The sequence below is a fragment of the Callithrix jacchus genome, chromosome X, assembly GCF_049354715.1.
Source record: "Callithrix jacchus isolate 240 chromosome X, calJac240_pri, whole genome shotgun sequence".
Lineage (NCBI taxonomy): Eukaryota > Metazoa > Chordata > Mammalia > Primates > Cebidae > Callithrix > Callithrix jacchus.
Window position 1 is genome coordinate 10,331,996 of NC_133524.1, and position 15,795 is coordinate 10,347,790.

General features: G+C 47.6%; 1 protein-coding gene across 2 annotated transcripts in view; it reads left to right on the forward strand.

Annotated features, from left to right (window-relative positions):
• The window catches only part of WWC3 (WWC family member 3), a 131,421-nt gene that overhangs the window by 112,260 nt on the left and 3,366 nt on the right, over positions 1-15,795 (forward strand). Inside the window, exons 15-22 of one of the 2 annotated variants that reach the window (XM_035289509.3) lie at positions 549-741; positions 2,398-2,571; positions 2,946-3,097; positions 4,678-4,843; positions 9,027-9,191; positions 11,093-11,185; positions 13,457-13,684; positions 14,148-14,275. In XM_035289509.3, coding sequence (XP_035145400.1) covers positions 549-741; positions 2,398-2,571; positions 2,946-3,097; positions 4,678-4,843; positions 9,027-9,191; positions 11,093-11,185; positions 13,457-13,684; positions 14,148-14,275 — 1,299 coding nt within the window. The remainder of the gene's footprint in view (positions 1-548; positions 742-2,397; positions 2,572-2,945; positions 3,098-4,677; positions 4,844-9,026; positions 9,192-11,092; positions 11,186-13,456; positions 13,685-14,147; positions 14,276-15,795) is intronic. The other variant, XM_035289510.3, reaches the window with a different exon arrangement.

The following is a 15,795-nucleotide window of genomic DNA, read 5'->3' on the forward strand; positions in this document are numbered from 1 at the left end:
GGTGACCACACCTGTAATGGTCCATTCAAGTCACAGGGTAGGCCCCATTTGGTGAGTCTTCTAAATGCTTCAGTTACCTCTGAGTGTGAGCAGCTGGGGTTTGGCTACCCTGATGACCTATGCAGCACTCACAGAGGGCTCAGCCCTTCCCATGTGCCAGACTGGGGGCAGGGAGGGTGGGAAACACAGGGTCCCCCATGGGTGATGGGCTGAGAAGGAGGTGGGGGAGCCATGCAGAGAGAGCTGAGGGGCGATTCCCAAAACCATGGGGAGCAGCAGGGTGTGGAAGTGTCCATTGTCTTCAGCCCAGGCTTGGAAGTCCTGCACCTTGTGGGTGACTTCCCCCATCCTAGGGCACATCCGTCTCTGCTTAGCTAAGAAAGGAACTTTTTGCAAAGGACTCTGCAACTCTAGCCACAGGCACACAAAGGGGGCTGCATGGGTGGGGGGAGGGCCTACACGCATTTTGTAGGTTGGGCCTGCTCCGGGATCATGCCATAGGTGAGTGCTGCCTGCACGTGCTCTTCTGTTCCCCATTCTGGTTGCAGCCACATCCGCGTCTACTTGCCCCCACTGGACTCAGGAACGCCCAGCACTTACTGCTCCAAAGCTCTGGAGTTCCAGGTGCCACTGGTGTTTAATGAAGTGTTCAGGATCCCTGTGCATTCCAGCGCATTGACATTGAAGTCGCTTCAGCTATATGTGTGTTCAGTGACCCAGCAGCTGCAGGAAGAACTGCTGGTATGGCGCCCGGCGCTCCACCCGCCCCCGGCCTCCTTCCTTCCTCTGGGTTTCAGTCAGTCAGCCTTTATTGTGTATGTCTTTCTTTCCCTTTTTTCTCTTTTAATCTTGTCATTATTTCTTCGTTTTTGTGTATCTTTGCCTTCTGGTCTCCCTTTCTTTCTCCTGCCTCCGTCTCTGGTTCCTTCCCTCCCTTCCCGTCTGCCAGCCTTCCTTTCTCCTGTGGTGGCTTGCTTACAAGTTGCAGACATGTTAAGGGGTCTCTGGCTGGAAATGCAAACGGGGGTGATCCAAACAGTGATCTCATCAAGCATCTTGTACTTTAAATGTGTTCTTTCAACTAGTACTCGCAAACCTGTAAGATGCCTCTATGGCAGACTCATCTTCAGTCCAGGGAACAAAATAGGGTTGACAGATTTCGCAAATAAAAATACAAGACATTCAGCTATATTCGAATTTCAGATAAATGATACATGCTCTTTAAAGCGTGAGTGTGCCCCATACAGTGTTTAAGACTCACAGGGAAACCCTGTGTTGTTTATTTGAAGTGCAGATTCACCTGAGTGTCCTGCATTTTACCTGGCAAACCTGGGGCAAGGCCTTGGGGGAATCCACAGTTTGTCCTCAGTATCCCGGTCATCAGGGTGCATCCCAGGTTGGAAGCCAGGGTGGATTCCTTCCATGGCTGGAGTGTTCTCCCTTGGTCCTGTCCCCTCGGGGGCACAATTAAGGAGTGTAGAGTTCAACAGTCTTCCAATTGCAGAGATTCCTGACAGGATCTAGCTCACTGAGGCAGTAGAGCTGTGAGCCTGGTCCAGCACTCCAAGATGCCTATTCTTTGCCCTGTCTGTTCCTTTCTAGCACTTTCTGATTGGGTGGAACAGGTGACCAGGGAGCCAGCTATTATGCTGCTCTGCAGCTGCTCTCATCGTGCTGGGGTCCTTTACATAGGAATGAAATCTTTTATGTATTTCTTGGTTAAGATTGAAGGGTAGGCTGGGTGTGGTGGCTCACGCCTGTAATCCTAGCACTTTGGGAGGCCAAGGCAGGCAGATCACCTGAGGTCAGGAGTTTAAGACCAGCCTGGCTGACATGGCGAAACCCCATCTCTACTAAAAATACAAAAATTAGCTGCGTATGGTGGCGTACATCTATAATCCCAGCTACTCAGGAGGCTGAGGCAGAAGAATCTCTTTAACACAGGAGGTAGAGGTTGCAGTGAGCTGAAATTGCACCACTGCACTCCAGCCTAGGCAGCAGAGTAAGACTTTGTCTCACCAAAAAAAAAAAAAAAAAAAGACTGAAGGGTGAACTCGATTTTTTTGAGACAGGGTCTACAGGTTCTCATTCTGTTGCCCAGGCTAGAATGCAGTGGTGTGATTTTGGCTTATTGCAGCCTCCTGAGTAGCTGGGACCACAGCTGTACATCATCATGCCCGGCTAATTTTTAAATTATTTTTGTAGAGGCAGAACTCTGTTGCCCAGGCTTGTGTCAAACTCCTGGGCTCAAGCAGTCCTCCCACCTCAGCCTCCCAAAGTGCTGGGATTACAGGCATGAGCCACCTGACCTCCTGAACTGGATATTTTAAAGGACTCTAGTCATTATGACAAAATCATTCAGCACGTGTTCCGGCATTTTCTTTAACACTCCTGCAGGGCATTGCTCAGATTAACCTGGCTGACTATGACAGTTTGACTGAGATGCAGCTGCGCTGGCACTCCGTCCAGGTGTTCACCAGCTCCGAGCCACCAAGGACCCGGGAGCCCGGGTGTGTAGGAGAGAGCTCCGCCCGGGAGCCCACACGCATCGTTTCCATCTCCGGCAAGACGGTACTTGGCTCTGCTCTAAGGAGCTGATTGCTGCTGCTTTCATGACCCTGCAACTGGCTTTGTCTTGGGGAAATCATGATGTAAAGTCAGTGTCATGGAGTAAAGAAGTCAAGTTTCCATATGGCCATTGCAGGAGAATGTTTTTTGTTAATGCAAATGTGTTCATGGTCATGGGTGGTACACTGGTTACTTGTACCTACGAGCCCTCAGAAATACAGGAAAAGGCCACATGAATGTCTCTGCCACAAACGTGGTGGGGTGTTTCTTCCCATGGAAGGGCAGCAGAGTGGCCTCTTACCTGTGCAGTATGGATGCCTGCCATGTGCACGGGGTCTGCTGGCCTGGGCTGTTCTCACGTGCCCTTCCTCCTGCAGGATGCAGTGACGGTGCTGCTGGCCAGAACCACAGCACAGCTGCAGGCAGTGGAGAGGGAGCTGGCAGAGGAACGGGCCAAGCTGGAGTACACGGAGGAGGAGGTACTGGAGATGGAGCGCAAGGAGGAACAAACCGAGGCTGTGTCTGAGCGGTAAGAGCCAGTCAGCAGGCAGGCTCCGGCTCATGCCCTCCTGGGAAAGGAGTGTGGATGGCCTGTGGGCAGAAGGCTTGTGAAGTCTGTCAGGGGGGAGCATATTTTCTCTGGGGAGGCAACTAGTATGCCAGGTGGCTTGGCTCTCTCTGAAGCGCACTTGCTTTTCTCAGCCATACCTCCATAGAATGTGCTGGGTGGTCCTTAGGCACAACTGCCCGGAAGTTAGGATTCTAGCGGGAATTGAGTGCTGGTCTGGACTAGGGCAGCCCCCTGAACTCTTTCTCCCAGCTCTCACATGTACTTTTCACCTTTTCCATCTGTCCGTTCTGGAGTTTCTTATTGAGAGTGGGACCATTGGGGGCACTGCCCTCTGCCAGGAGTGGATACAGTAAGGTGCCTTAAAGTTGTTGGGCTTTTTCTTTTTTAATACCTTTATTGAGACATTATCTACCTCCCATACCATTCACCCATTTAAAGTGCACAATTCAGTGGCTTTTAGGACTAAATAGGCAGAGTAATTTTATATTTTTATTTTTTGAGATGGCGTCTTGCTCTGTTGCCGAGGCTGGAGTGCAGTGGTACAATCTTGGCTCACTGCCAACCTGTGCCTCCTGAGTTCAACCCATTCTCCTGCCTCCATCTCCTCAGTAGCTGAGACTACAAGCACAGGCCACCACGGCTGGCTTATTTTATTTTATTTTATTTTATTTTATTTTATTTTTTTTGGTATTTTTAGTAGAGATAGGATTTCACAGCATTAGTCAAGATGGTCTTGATTTCCTATCCTTGTGATCTGCCTGTCTTGGCCTCCCAGACTACTGGGATTATAGTCGTGAGCCATCACACTTGGCCCGGGCATGGTAAATTTTACAGCATTTTATTTTCATCACACACTCTACCTATCCGTAGCCAAATGTGTTCCCCTCTGATTCCCTGCAACCACAAATCTGCCCCCTGTGTCTACGTACTTGCTGGTCTGGACGCTTCCTACAAATGGGGTCACTTTCTGCTTCACCTGAAGTAGCCTATTGGTGAATCCTTGGCCCTGTGGCAGCCTGCATGCAATAAATGAGTGGTTCCGGTAAACAGGCGCCTCTGCTGCCTTGGCTTGTGTTCATCGTCTCTGGAGGTGCTTACATATTGCTATACTTCTATATCTTTCCATAAAGTGTGCCATCTTTCAAGGGCTTCCTGCTGCTTCCTAGTGGCTTCCCCGTGCCTTCCCCTGAGTTTAGTTTAGAGAGGAATTTATTTTGGGGAGCGATAGTACATGCTGAGGGGAAGGTATATTCAGGGATGGACAGGAGCTGGGAGGGATTTGGGGCTGAGTGGTGTGCTTTTCTGGGATCTTCAGTGGCTGCAATTGGTGATAGAGAAAGACCCTGTTAATGAAAGTCTTTGAAGAGCTGTCTTCCCTGGAAAACAGAAGTGCCCTTTTACTTTATGAGAGACACAACTGTCTTTGATCATTGGAAAGAAATAGGCTTTATTGCATACCTCTATTACTGTGCTGTAAGAGTAGGATGAAATATGTCCCTTTTGGTGACAATTTGGGCTTCTGCAATATCCATCTTCAGGAGTTGGCAAGCAGACTCAGTGGATAGCGGCTGTAGCAACTGCACCCAGACTAGCCCTCCGTACCCAGAGCCCTGTTGTGTGGGTATTGACTCCATCTTGGGCCATACGTTTGCTGCTCAGTCAGGGCCTTATAGCCCTGAGAAATTTCAGCCCTCACCTCTTAAGGTAAGTGGAAACTATAGGGGATTTTTTGGAGCCCCCACCCCCAACATTTTGCCATATATACCTGGTACTGCCCTGGAAGGAAAGTCTGTGTGACCCCAAATTCTTCATGGGAAGTGTGAGGAGATGGGGGAAGATACACCAAAGACAAGCAGAGCAGGGGCTCCCAGAGAGGAGAGCCACATGGCTGACCTGCACATACACCCAGTGTCCTGAGTGTTGGGCACACAAGAAAGTTGTGGTATAAAATGGACACTGCTGTTGGATTTGAGGGCCACAGGTAAGGCTGGATTTACTGTGAGCTGAGGAAAAAAAGTGAATGGCCTGAGATCTGTAAACAGCTTGAAAAGGTATCACTGATCCATTCCCACCTTCAGGGACAAATGAAGCTCTGGAGGGTCTATGAGTCCCCCAGGTTTTGGACATTTGTAGTTCCTTTTCCCCTTCTGTGAAGTGTAGAATAGTGCTGTCCTTTCCCCTCTTCTGCTCATCTGCTCCTAGCTTGCTGTCACTCTGTCTTTAGGGGAGAAGTCTCTCGTGTTTACAGTGCCTGCAAGGTCAGGGAGGACACTGTGTCAGTGCTGTTTCATAACTTTGTTTCCCCACTCTTCAGCTCACAAAAGCATTTTATCACTCTCACGCCTCTGCCCTCAACCAGAAGCACAAAGTGAAATCTGCCCCTGCCAGCTTCCCAAGCTGTGACCCACAGCAAGTTCACAGTTGTTTTGGACCAGGCGGCTAGTCATGGCCCTTGTCCGACTTTCTGAGATCTCAAAAAGCAGTAGGCCAAGCCAGGGCAAGTGGCTGTGGGAGGCATATTTGGTGTTTCCCCTTCCCTTAGCTTTTATTTTTAAAAAGTTAAATCTGCAGAAAAGTTGCTAGAATAATGCAACAAATGTCTATACACCTCACCTAGATCCCACAGTTGTTAGTTCATCACCACATTTGTATTCTCCCTTTCTGTGGGCATCACAGATACAACAAAGTTAGTATAGTGGGTGAGTAGGAAAAAAAAGAAAACAAACTCCCCACCCACCCTTGAGAGGGAGACACTAAAAGAGACATTGCTAGCATATGCTCATGTCACAGAGAGCAAGGGTGCTTCTGGAGAATGCAATGGCAGGAAAGTGGGCAGACGCTTGTAGAAAGGTTTGCAGTTTTCGAAAGGGTTCACATTTAGAATTGTAAATTTATATTTACATTTTACAAAGGTGAGGATGATAAAATGGTACAGCTGCTGTAGAAAATAGTATGGTGATTCTTCAAAACATTAAAAATAGAACCACCAGAGGATCCTGCATTCCTGCTTCTGGGTATGTCTCAGTGTATATCCTAAAGAATTGAAAGGATCTTAAAAATATATGTACACATCCATGTTTGTAGCAACAGCATTATTTGCAATAGCCAGGAGATGGAAGCAACTGAAGTGTCTGTCCATGGTGGATGAGTGGATAAAGAAAACGTGGTCTATCCATGCAATCAAATATTGTTCAACCTTAAAATGGAAGGAAATTCTGTCACACACTACAACGTGGATGAGCTCTAAGAACTCTTGCTGTGTGAACGAGCCAGTGTGAATATTTATTTGGTCTTCAACTCTTTGAGTTGCATGATTTCTGGCATACAACTCCTAAAATCCTTAGAATCTGAAAAAAAAAAAAAATTTATATGCTAATGAGTTTGCTGGTGGCTGGTGAAGAAAATAGAAAAGCACAAAAAGATAAATACCATATGATTTCACTCATGTGAGATTCCTGGAGTAGTTGAATTCACAGGGGCAGAGAGTAGAATGGTGGCTGCCAGGGACTTGGATGGGCTGCATGGGCATTTTACAGAACTGAGCTGGAGTCCACCCACCCAGTGCAGTAAAGCCAGGTGTCTGTACCAAGGTGTTTTGCAGGGCTAGAAGGATGGTGTTTATTTGCAGACACTAAACAAGGAGAATCAGGCAGTTCATGCTTAACACCTGGCCTCCCTATGCCTCACAAGGAAGGGTTTTGAAAGGCAGAGGTAAATTTCAGGAAAGCAGAAGTCACAGGTTAAATCATAAATAAATACATGGAGGTTATATATTGCTTTGGCCTAAAAGGATGGGATATCTTGATGCGGGGGCTTACAGGATGTGGGTGGATTCAGAGATTTTCTGATTCCAGTTGGTTCATCAGGCAAAGCTTTGTCTAAAAATTTGGGGTCAGCAGAAAAGATGGTTAGCTCTGACTTGTGTGAGGTGTGTCTCCCTCCAGGCCCCTCAGGAAGAGATTCAGAATAAAGAGCAAGGGTCAGAGTGCAGTCCTCAGCTCCCCCTTATCTAAGGTCTGTGCCAGCGAGTCCCTTTGGTGGGGGTCTGGGTTTGTGAAGGACAATCAGGGACATATGTTAAGATGTCTTTGATTTCTTTTTCTTTTTGGTTTGTTTTGCTTTGCTTTTTTTTTTTTTTTTTTTTTGAGACAGAGTCTCGCTCTATCACCCAGGCTGCAGTGCAGTGGCATGATCTCAGCCCACTGCAACCTCTGCCTCTCGGGTTTAAGCAATTCTCATGCCTCAGCCTCCCAAGTAGCTGGGATTATAGGCGTGCGCCATCACACCTGGCTAATTTTTTTTTAAAGTAAAGACAGGGTTTCACCATGTTGGCCAGGCTGATCTTGATTTTCTGGCCTCAGGTGATCCACCCTCCTCGGCCTCCCAAAGTGCTGGGATTACAGGTGCCCAGCCCAGATGTCTTTAGTTTCTATAGATAACCAGACATCTCCAGACTGTAACTTCCTACTATTACCTTGTTGCTTATCAAGTTCTTACTTAGATCTCAGGTATAGTGAGGTACCTGGAATTTCCCTTGAAGGAATTTTATTTTTCTATATTTCTGTGCTCGAGGGGTCTGCAGGCACCTAAAATGGGGTCTCTGCTTTATCTCAGGAGTGGGAATGAGGAGTTGTTGTTTGAGGGAGAGGACAGAGTTTCAGGTTTTCAAGGTAAACAAGTTTTGGAGATCTGTTTCACAACAGTGAATAGATGCCAGTGAACTGTGCCTGCACAAATGGTTAATTTGATCAATTTTGTTGTGTAGTTTTTCCCACAATTTTTTTAAAAGCAGAGTTCTGAAAGGCCTCACTGAGAAGGCAGTGTTTCAGTAGAGGCCCTCAAGGAAGGGAGCACTGAGCTGTGTGCAGAAGCGTGGTCAGCTGTGAACAGCCGTCATGTGTTGTGGGGGGTGCTGAGGACAGAGGGAGTGAAGCAGCACCCATCCAGCACTCTGCCTTTTTGAGGGCATGAGAAACTGGTGGGTTTTGAGCCCAGTGGTGACATGATATGACTGAAGCTCCTTTGTTAGTGTTTTCTAAAATAATTTGTTGAGGTGAAGTTCATGTAACATAAAGTGAAGCATCAGTGGGATTTGGTCCACTCACAGTGTTGTTTAGCCACCACCTCTGTCTAGTTTCATGACATTTCTATCACCCCAAAGTAAAACCTGTCCCCAATGAGCAGTCACTCCCATTCCCATTTCCCCCAGCCACCTGCAACCACCAAATCTGTTTTCTAATGGTACAGATTTTCCTCTTCTGGATGTTTCCAGCATGGCTTCTTTCACTCAGCACAGTGTTTTCAAGGTTGATTTAGATGTTAGCATGTATAAAAACTCCATTGGTTCTTATGGCTGAATGCTCTTTCCTTGTGTGGCTAAGATCACAATTTGTTGATCCTTTGATCCATCAACGGACATTTGGAATGTTCCCACCTTTGGCCTGGCCAGTTTTCCTTCAATGTCCTTGTGTTGCTGTGTTAAGAACAGATCTAAGGGCAGGGAGGTGTGGAGTTAGGGAAATTGGTGAGGCACCCACTGCCCTCATCTGAGCACGGGGTAATGGTGACTCAGTGAAAGGTTGCTAACAACTGCTCCAAACCCACTTGATTTTCAACACAGAGCCAGCAGGGATCACTCTTGGTCTAGATATGGGTGTGCAAAAGAGATCAGGAGCCTGGGACGGCACTAAGGATGTTTGTATGAACAAATGGAAAGTTGAGATCCCTGTGAGAGGAGGGGCTGGGATGGAGTTAGGGGATATCAGCCTTTCCATTGTGGACATGCCACAGCTAACCCCCAAGTGGAGAAATGAAACACATGGCTATTCCCATAAGTTTACTGCTTGCGTTACAAAAGAGGTCATGGTCAAGCACGAACCACCCCTAGGTTGATAAGGAAACCAACACAGAAGATCTGTTTCTGGAAGAAGCAGCCAGCCTCCTGAAGGAGCGGCCCAGCCGCCGGGCCCGAGGATCACCTTTTGTTCGGAGTGGCACAATTGTCCGTTCCCAGACCTTCTCGCCTGGAGCACGAAGCCAGTATGTTTGCAGAGTAAGTTGGAATTCCTTCGTCACTTTCTGTAATGTTTTGTCTTCCATCCCCTTTGTGATGTTTTTTTTTCTGCTGTGTATACTGAAAGGCATGTGTATGTGCACCAGTGATACCAGTCCATGAACTATGGACTTTATCGGTATGCAGTCATGACATCGGTGTTGTGGAGTGACCATCCCCCACCCCCTGCCATGCTTTACTAATTCTGGATTTGTTCAGGATTCAAATTCATCCCCTCCCCTGGTTTTCAGTGTTGTGTATGTGCTGAGCTGTGGGCAGGAAGCAGGGAGAATCATTTCTACCTCAGTATAAGGAACAAGTGGAAGCAGGGGCTGTTTTGAATGGATTGAGCTGGGCCGCAAGGTGGACCGCAGCCCTGGAGGGTCGTGGCGAACGGGCAGTGAGTTCTCATCCATGTGTAAATTCTCAACCTGTGGATGATAGTGGATGATGCTCAGTGGTTCTCAGCCATGGCTGTGCCTTGCAGTCACATCACATGCGGGGATTCAGTAAGTCCTGGTGCCCACCTACCACCCCAGAGATTTGCCATTGGTCACAGGTAAGGCCTCGGCATCAGAACTTGTGGAATCACCTAGATGGTTTTAGCATGTTGCCCAAGGCTGAGAACACCAAGGTGGGTGGAGGGAAGCCTCGAGCCAGTGTGCGAAGGTAGGACAGAGTGATAGTGCCAGCACATGTGTACACAAAGGGCTTTTAAGGATAATGGCTCATGACATGGTGGCCTGTAGGGGTCATTTGGTTGAGAACCGTGACCCTTCCTGCACCTCTGAATTGGGGCTATTGAAGGAGGCACCTGCCCTGGAGGCGCTGGCTTCTTGAGGGCAGAGCCAAGGCAGATCTTTGGAGAGGAAAAGGTCTCTGACCCTCAAAGGAGATGCTGTAAACACTGGGAGGGGCCTAGGTGGCTGAAATGGCCTCTCAGCCATGTTGGTGAGACCTGCCGCTGTTGTTCCATTGGTCTAAAGTGTCCCTGTGGAAGCTGATGCTCAGGCACTTGGCTGGTCATTCTAGATGGAAGGCCACGCTCACCGCCGTCCTTGTTCCAGGCCCCTGCTGAGCCACCAACTTGCCGGCTGGAGGCTGCTTACTGAGGAGGGGAGGGTGGGAGCAGGCAGCGCTTTCCTTACCCAGAGGAAAAGCTCTGTGTGCCTGCCTAACAGCTGCACTTACTGGCGGTGCTCCTGGACATGTTGCTGTTCTTTGTGTTTGTATGAATACCATGCAGGTATGCTGCTGCACTTCTCAGTAGGTTTACTGGCATGGAAAGTAAGGCCATGAAGGCAGGGATGTTGCATTTCACACAGATTCACACTGATCCCGAGGTGAGCCACTGCCACCAAATGAAGGCTGTAATGACTCGGCTCCCATAAAGATAACATTCTTGACTTTCCTGTTTAAAAGCACACCCTGTCCCTGGATGGATGCAGCTGCAGTTGGCCATGTCAGCTTGTCCTGCTACCAGGAATGAGTTTCTTTTTTGGAAGCCACTTTTCCCAGTTATTGCCAAAGCCACAAATACAGCACATGAGAAAGACTGAGGAAAAGCACATGCTGAGGGCAGTGCTGGCCTTTGTGGGCCTGTGCAGGGCATGAAACGGTGTCGGTTTCAATCACATGGAGCTTTTGTTGGCTCAGTTAGCCTGGAAACTGGGGGAGGGTTTTGTTTGCTTTGTTCTGTTTTTTTTTTTTTTTTTTTTTCATTTTAGCAGAAACTTGTTTAAATTGAAACCCAAAGACCTGGTACAAGCACCAATAATTGTAAATGCACTCGAGGGCCTGTGGAGAGGATGAAAACAATGTGTTCTGAGACTCCGAGTATGCACAGAGAATGAACTGCGTTGCTGAGAAATTGTTTCTGAACATCATTCTTTTTGGTGCAGCTTTATCGTAGTGACAGCGACAGCTCCACGCTACCCCGGAAGTCCCCCTTTGTCCGAAATACTTTGGAAAGACGAACCCTTCGCTATAAGCAGGTATGTGCCCTGTAAACAAATGTGGAATCTGTGCTTGCCGTGCGAGTGATTTTTACAAGCCTTAAAAGGTCATATTTAAGGTTATGTAAATTAAAAGGGAGTATTTCTATTTCTTGTTTACTTAACAGATGTAATGCCATAATGTTGCTAATATTTCTTAAAATAGTATGATTTCAGAGAATCCGTGATCTTCACATTCTTGGTATAATAACCATTTCTACGTAATAGGCTCTTTTCTCTTTTTTGACAGGAGAGTATATATAGTTTAGAAAAGTTGAGTTTTTCAACATATTGCTTTTCTGGGCAAGGATCATTTGAATATGTGTGTGTGTGTACATGTATATATATATATATATGTTTGAGTGTATGTGTGTATATATATATAGAGAGAGAGAGAGAGAAAGAAAGGAAGGAAGGAAGGAGAGAAAGAAAGAAAGAAAGAAAGAAAACAAAAGAAAAGAAAAAAGGAAAGAAAAGAAAGAAGACAGACACACAAACCCCGATTTCCATGTGGTGGTTATGCTCCACTGCATGGAGGAGTGGCTGCTGACTGGGAAGAATAAGAAACTTCATAATTTGGGCCAGGTGGGGTGGCTCACACCTGTAATCCCAGTACTTTGGGAGGCTGAGGCGGGCAGATCACCTGAGGTCAGGAGTTTGATACCAGCCTGTCCAAAATGGCAAAACCTGTCTCTACTGAAAATATGAAAATTAGTCAGGTGTGGTGGCGGGTGCCTGTAATCGCAGCTACTTGGGAGGCTGAGGCAAGAGAATTGCATGAACCTGGGAGGCAGAGGTTGCAGTGAGCTCAGATTGCACCACTGCACTCCAGCCTGGGAGACAAAGCAAGACTCCATCTCAAAAAAAAAAAAAAAGAAAGTGCAGAAGTATGTCTCAGCAGCAGCACTGCTGACATTTCAGACAGGCTCATTCTTTGCTGTGGGGGCTACAGGATGTTGAGCAGCATCCTGGGCTCTACCCACCAGTTACACCCCCTCACACACACATCAGTTGTATGTCCACAGACATTGCCAGCTGTCCTTTAGGGGACCAGATTCTCCTGATTGAGAACCGTGAAGCTCTGCTGTGAATTTAGCAGTGCTTTTAAAGAATTTATATTTGTTAAGTTACAACCCCTATTTGCATTTAAATTCTGTGTTTGTGCAAAATAGTGTTGTGTGTGTAAAAAGCATGCCATGACTCAAGCCACTGGCGATTGGCGAATGGATTTGTGGTTTTGCTGCGGTAACTGCTCTCCCAGGGCTCTGTGCCCCATTGGATGGGAAGTGCTGCTCTTAGCTCCACACACGAGAGTCTTTGCCCCTGTCAGGGTGCTTCTGAACATAGGTATGTTTGCTTGCGTGAGGGAAGCTTGCACGTGTGTGTCTGTGTGTTTGCGTGGGTGTGTGTATACTGTTTTTAAACAACAAGCACTCATGGTTTATAACATGCTTTCTTTCCCCGTGTACAGTGGATCATTAAGATTTTTCCATGTCCATATATTTTTTCAACTTGTTACAATGACTACATTTTATCCCAGACTTGTAATTTATTCAGTGTTTCCTACTGTTACAGACTTAGGGGTTTTTTTCTGTCATACGCCTTAATTGGACCACGTTTGCATGTCAGCAGTTAGGCCTTTCAGATGCAAGTTAGCTTTAGACATATATATATATTCTCAAATTGCACTTCAGAAAGATTGTGCCCATTTTTGATCCTGCCAGCCCCATATAAGAGCGTCCGTTGCTCCACACTTCTGCCAGTATATAGGTCATCACTAAAGAATAACAGGATGGGCATGGTGGCTCATGCCTGTAATCCCAGCATTTTGGGAGGCCGAGGTGGGTGGATCACTTGAGGTCAGGAGTTTGAGACCAGCCTGGCCAACATGGTGAAATCCTGTCTCTACAAAAAAAAAAAAAAAACAAAAATCAGCTGGGTGTGGTGGCGGGCACCTGTAATCCCAGGTACTTGGGAGGGTGAGGCAGGAGAATTGCTCAAACCCGGGAGCCGAGATTGCACCACTGCACTCCAGCCTGGGCTACAGTGTGAGACTGTCTCAAAAAAGAAAAAAGAAAAAAAAAAAAAAAAACAATTTGCTGTTACTAACCTTGATACTGAACTAGAGATTTACATTCCTCTTGCCCACATCTGTGTTTTTTAACCTTGGACGTGCTTAGAGAAATATGTGTGCCTGATCTGTCTCCTGTTAATTGTGGAAGGACCTTCTAGAAGGCTGGAGCAAGGGCTCACAGACGGCATCTCTTGCAGTCCTGCAGGTCTTCCCTGGCCGAGCTCATGGCCCGCACCTCCCTGGACTTGGAGCTGGATCTCCAGGCATCGAGAACACGGCAGAGGCAGCTGAATGAGGAGCTCTGTGCCCTCCGTGAGCTGCGGCAGCGGTTGGAGGATGCCCAGCTCCGCGGGCAGACTGACCTCCCACCCTGGGTGCTTCGGGATGAGCGTCTCCGAGGCCTGCTGCGGGAGGCCGAGCGGCAGGTGGGGTCCCCGGTGGCCAGCTCCTGCTTGTGCCTCCCTGCCCCCTGCTCCAGGCTCTGAAGGGAACATCCCAGATGCAAAGGTGGTCCCTGAAGTGCCCCACCTCTGGGCTCTTAGAGCCCCTTCTCCCTCTGTGGGCTGCGAGGGTGGCATATGTGTGGCTCCTGTGTGCATCTGGAGACTGTGGGTGCTGGAAGACGGGCTAAGGGCCCTCCCCACCTTGTAGGGGGAATGTTCTGGTTCCTCAGTCGCCAGGCCTGACTCCAGGCACCCCGGCCTCTGTCTCCTGGGAAGAATTCCTTGGCGGGAGTTGTGGGTGAGGCAGGCCTTTCTCCCTCCTGGGTCACCATTCACTGACTGTGGTTGGTTCTTCTGGGCTCTGGAGCTGGCAGTGAACATTCATTCTTCCTTAAAAAAATAAAATCAAGAAAATCATTTTGTTGATCCAATGTTGCTGTTCCAGACAAGACAGACCAAACTTGACTACCAACATGAGCAGGCAGCTGAGAAGATGCTGAAGAAGGCCTCCAAGGAGATCTACCAGCTGCGCGGCCAGAGCCACAAAGAGCCCATCCAAGTGCAGACCTTTAGGTTGGTGAGGCACCGAGGCCGCCCCCTCGCCCTTCTTACCCTCATGCCTTTGGCATGATCAAAAGTACAGGAGTCTGTTTTTGTTTTTTTCTTTTGGGATGAAGTCTTACTCTGTCACCCAGACTGGAGTGCAGTGGTGCAATCTCGTCTCACTGCACCCTCTGCCCCCTGGGCTCAAGGGAGTCTCCTGCCTCAACCTCCCTAGTAGCTGGGGTTACAGTCGTGCACCACCACGCCCAGCTAATTTTTATATTTTAGTAGAGACTGGGTTTTGCTCTGTTGCCCAGGCTGATCTCAAACTCCTGACCTCAAATGATCTACCTGCCTCAGCCTCCCATAGTGCTGGAATTAGAGGTGTGAGCCCCTGTGTCCGGCCCCGTGAGTCTTTAAAACCTAGAGGAAGTTGAGAACAAAACAGGAATCCACTGCAGCCAGCAGCCTCACTACTGGGAGCATGTTTTTATTCTGATCTTTTCTTCCTATAGTTTTTTTATGCCACTTCTAATCATAATGTGGGTTCAATTATGCATTTAGCATTTTTAAAATTAACATATTTCATTTTGCTACATCTGTTATTTTGTTTGACTATAATATCTCATCTAATAGATACAATTTACCCAACGACTCTATTTTATAGCATGCTGCTCCTCTTCAAATGCTCACCATTATAAATAACAATGATATATGTACACACACATACATGTCCCCCCATCCCTGGATAGGGTCTTGCTCTGTCACCCAGGCTGGAGTGCAGTAGCTCAATCATGGCTCATTATAGCCTTGATCTCCTAGGCTCAAGGAATTCTCCTACCTCACCCTCCCAAGTAGCTGGGACTATAGGCACAAGACACCATGCCCTGCTCAGTTTTTAGAGATGGGGTCTCACTGTGCTGCCCAGGCTGATTTCGAACTCCTGAGCAAAGTTCTGGGATTACAGGCATGAGCCACTGTACCCGACCACATTTGCTTTTTCAACTAACTTTTGATGAAGGCGAAGTGTACCAGCAGAAAAGCTACATCTCAAAAACACATAGTCCAGTGAATCATTAGAAATTCACTGTCCCGAGAATCGACCATTTTCAGCACCCCCAGATCCCACACTAGAGTAACCACCACCTTGAATTATAGTAGTATAGATTGGTTTTGCCTGCTCTTGTTTTTCCAAGGGAATTTTTGCAGATATATTGGTATTCTTTTGTGTCTGTGAAAAGATTAAGGTGAAATTCACATAACAAAATGACCCATTTTAAAGTGAACAGTTCAGCCTTTGACGCATTCACAGTATTACACAAACACTCCCTCTGTCTAGTTCCAGAACATTTTTACCACCCCAAAAGTAAACCCTATTCCTACTAAGCAGTCTTTCCCCTTCCCTCTCCCCCAGCTCCATCTCTAGGGGTTTGCCTTTCTGCCTATTTCACAGGAATGTGATCATATCGTACACAGCATTTTGCATCTGGCTTCTTTCCCCACAGCTGAAGGTTTTCGAGGTTCACCCATGTGGCAGCATATGTGACAGT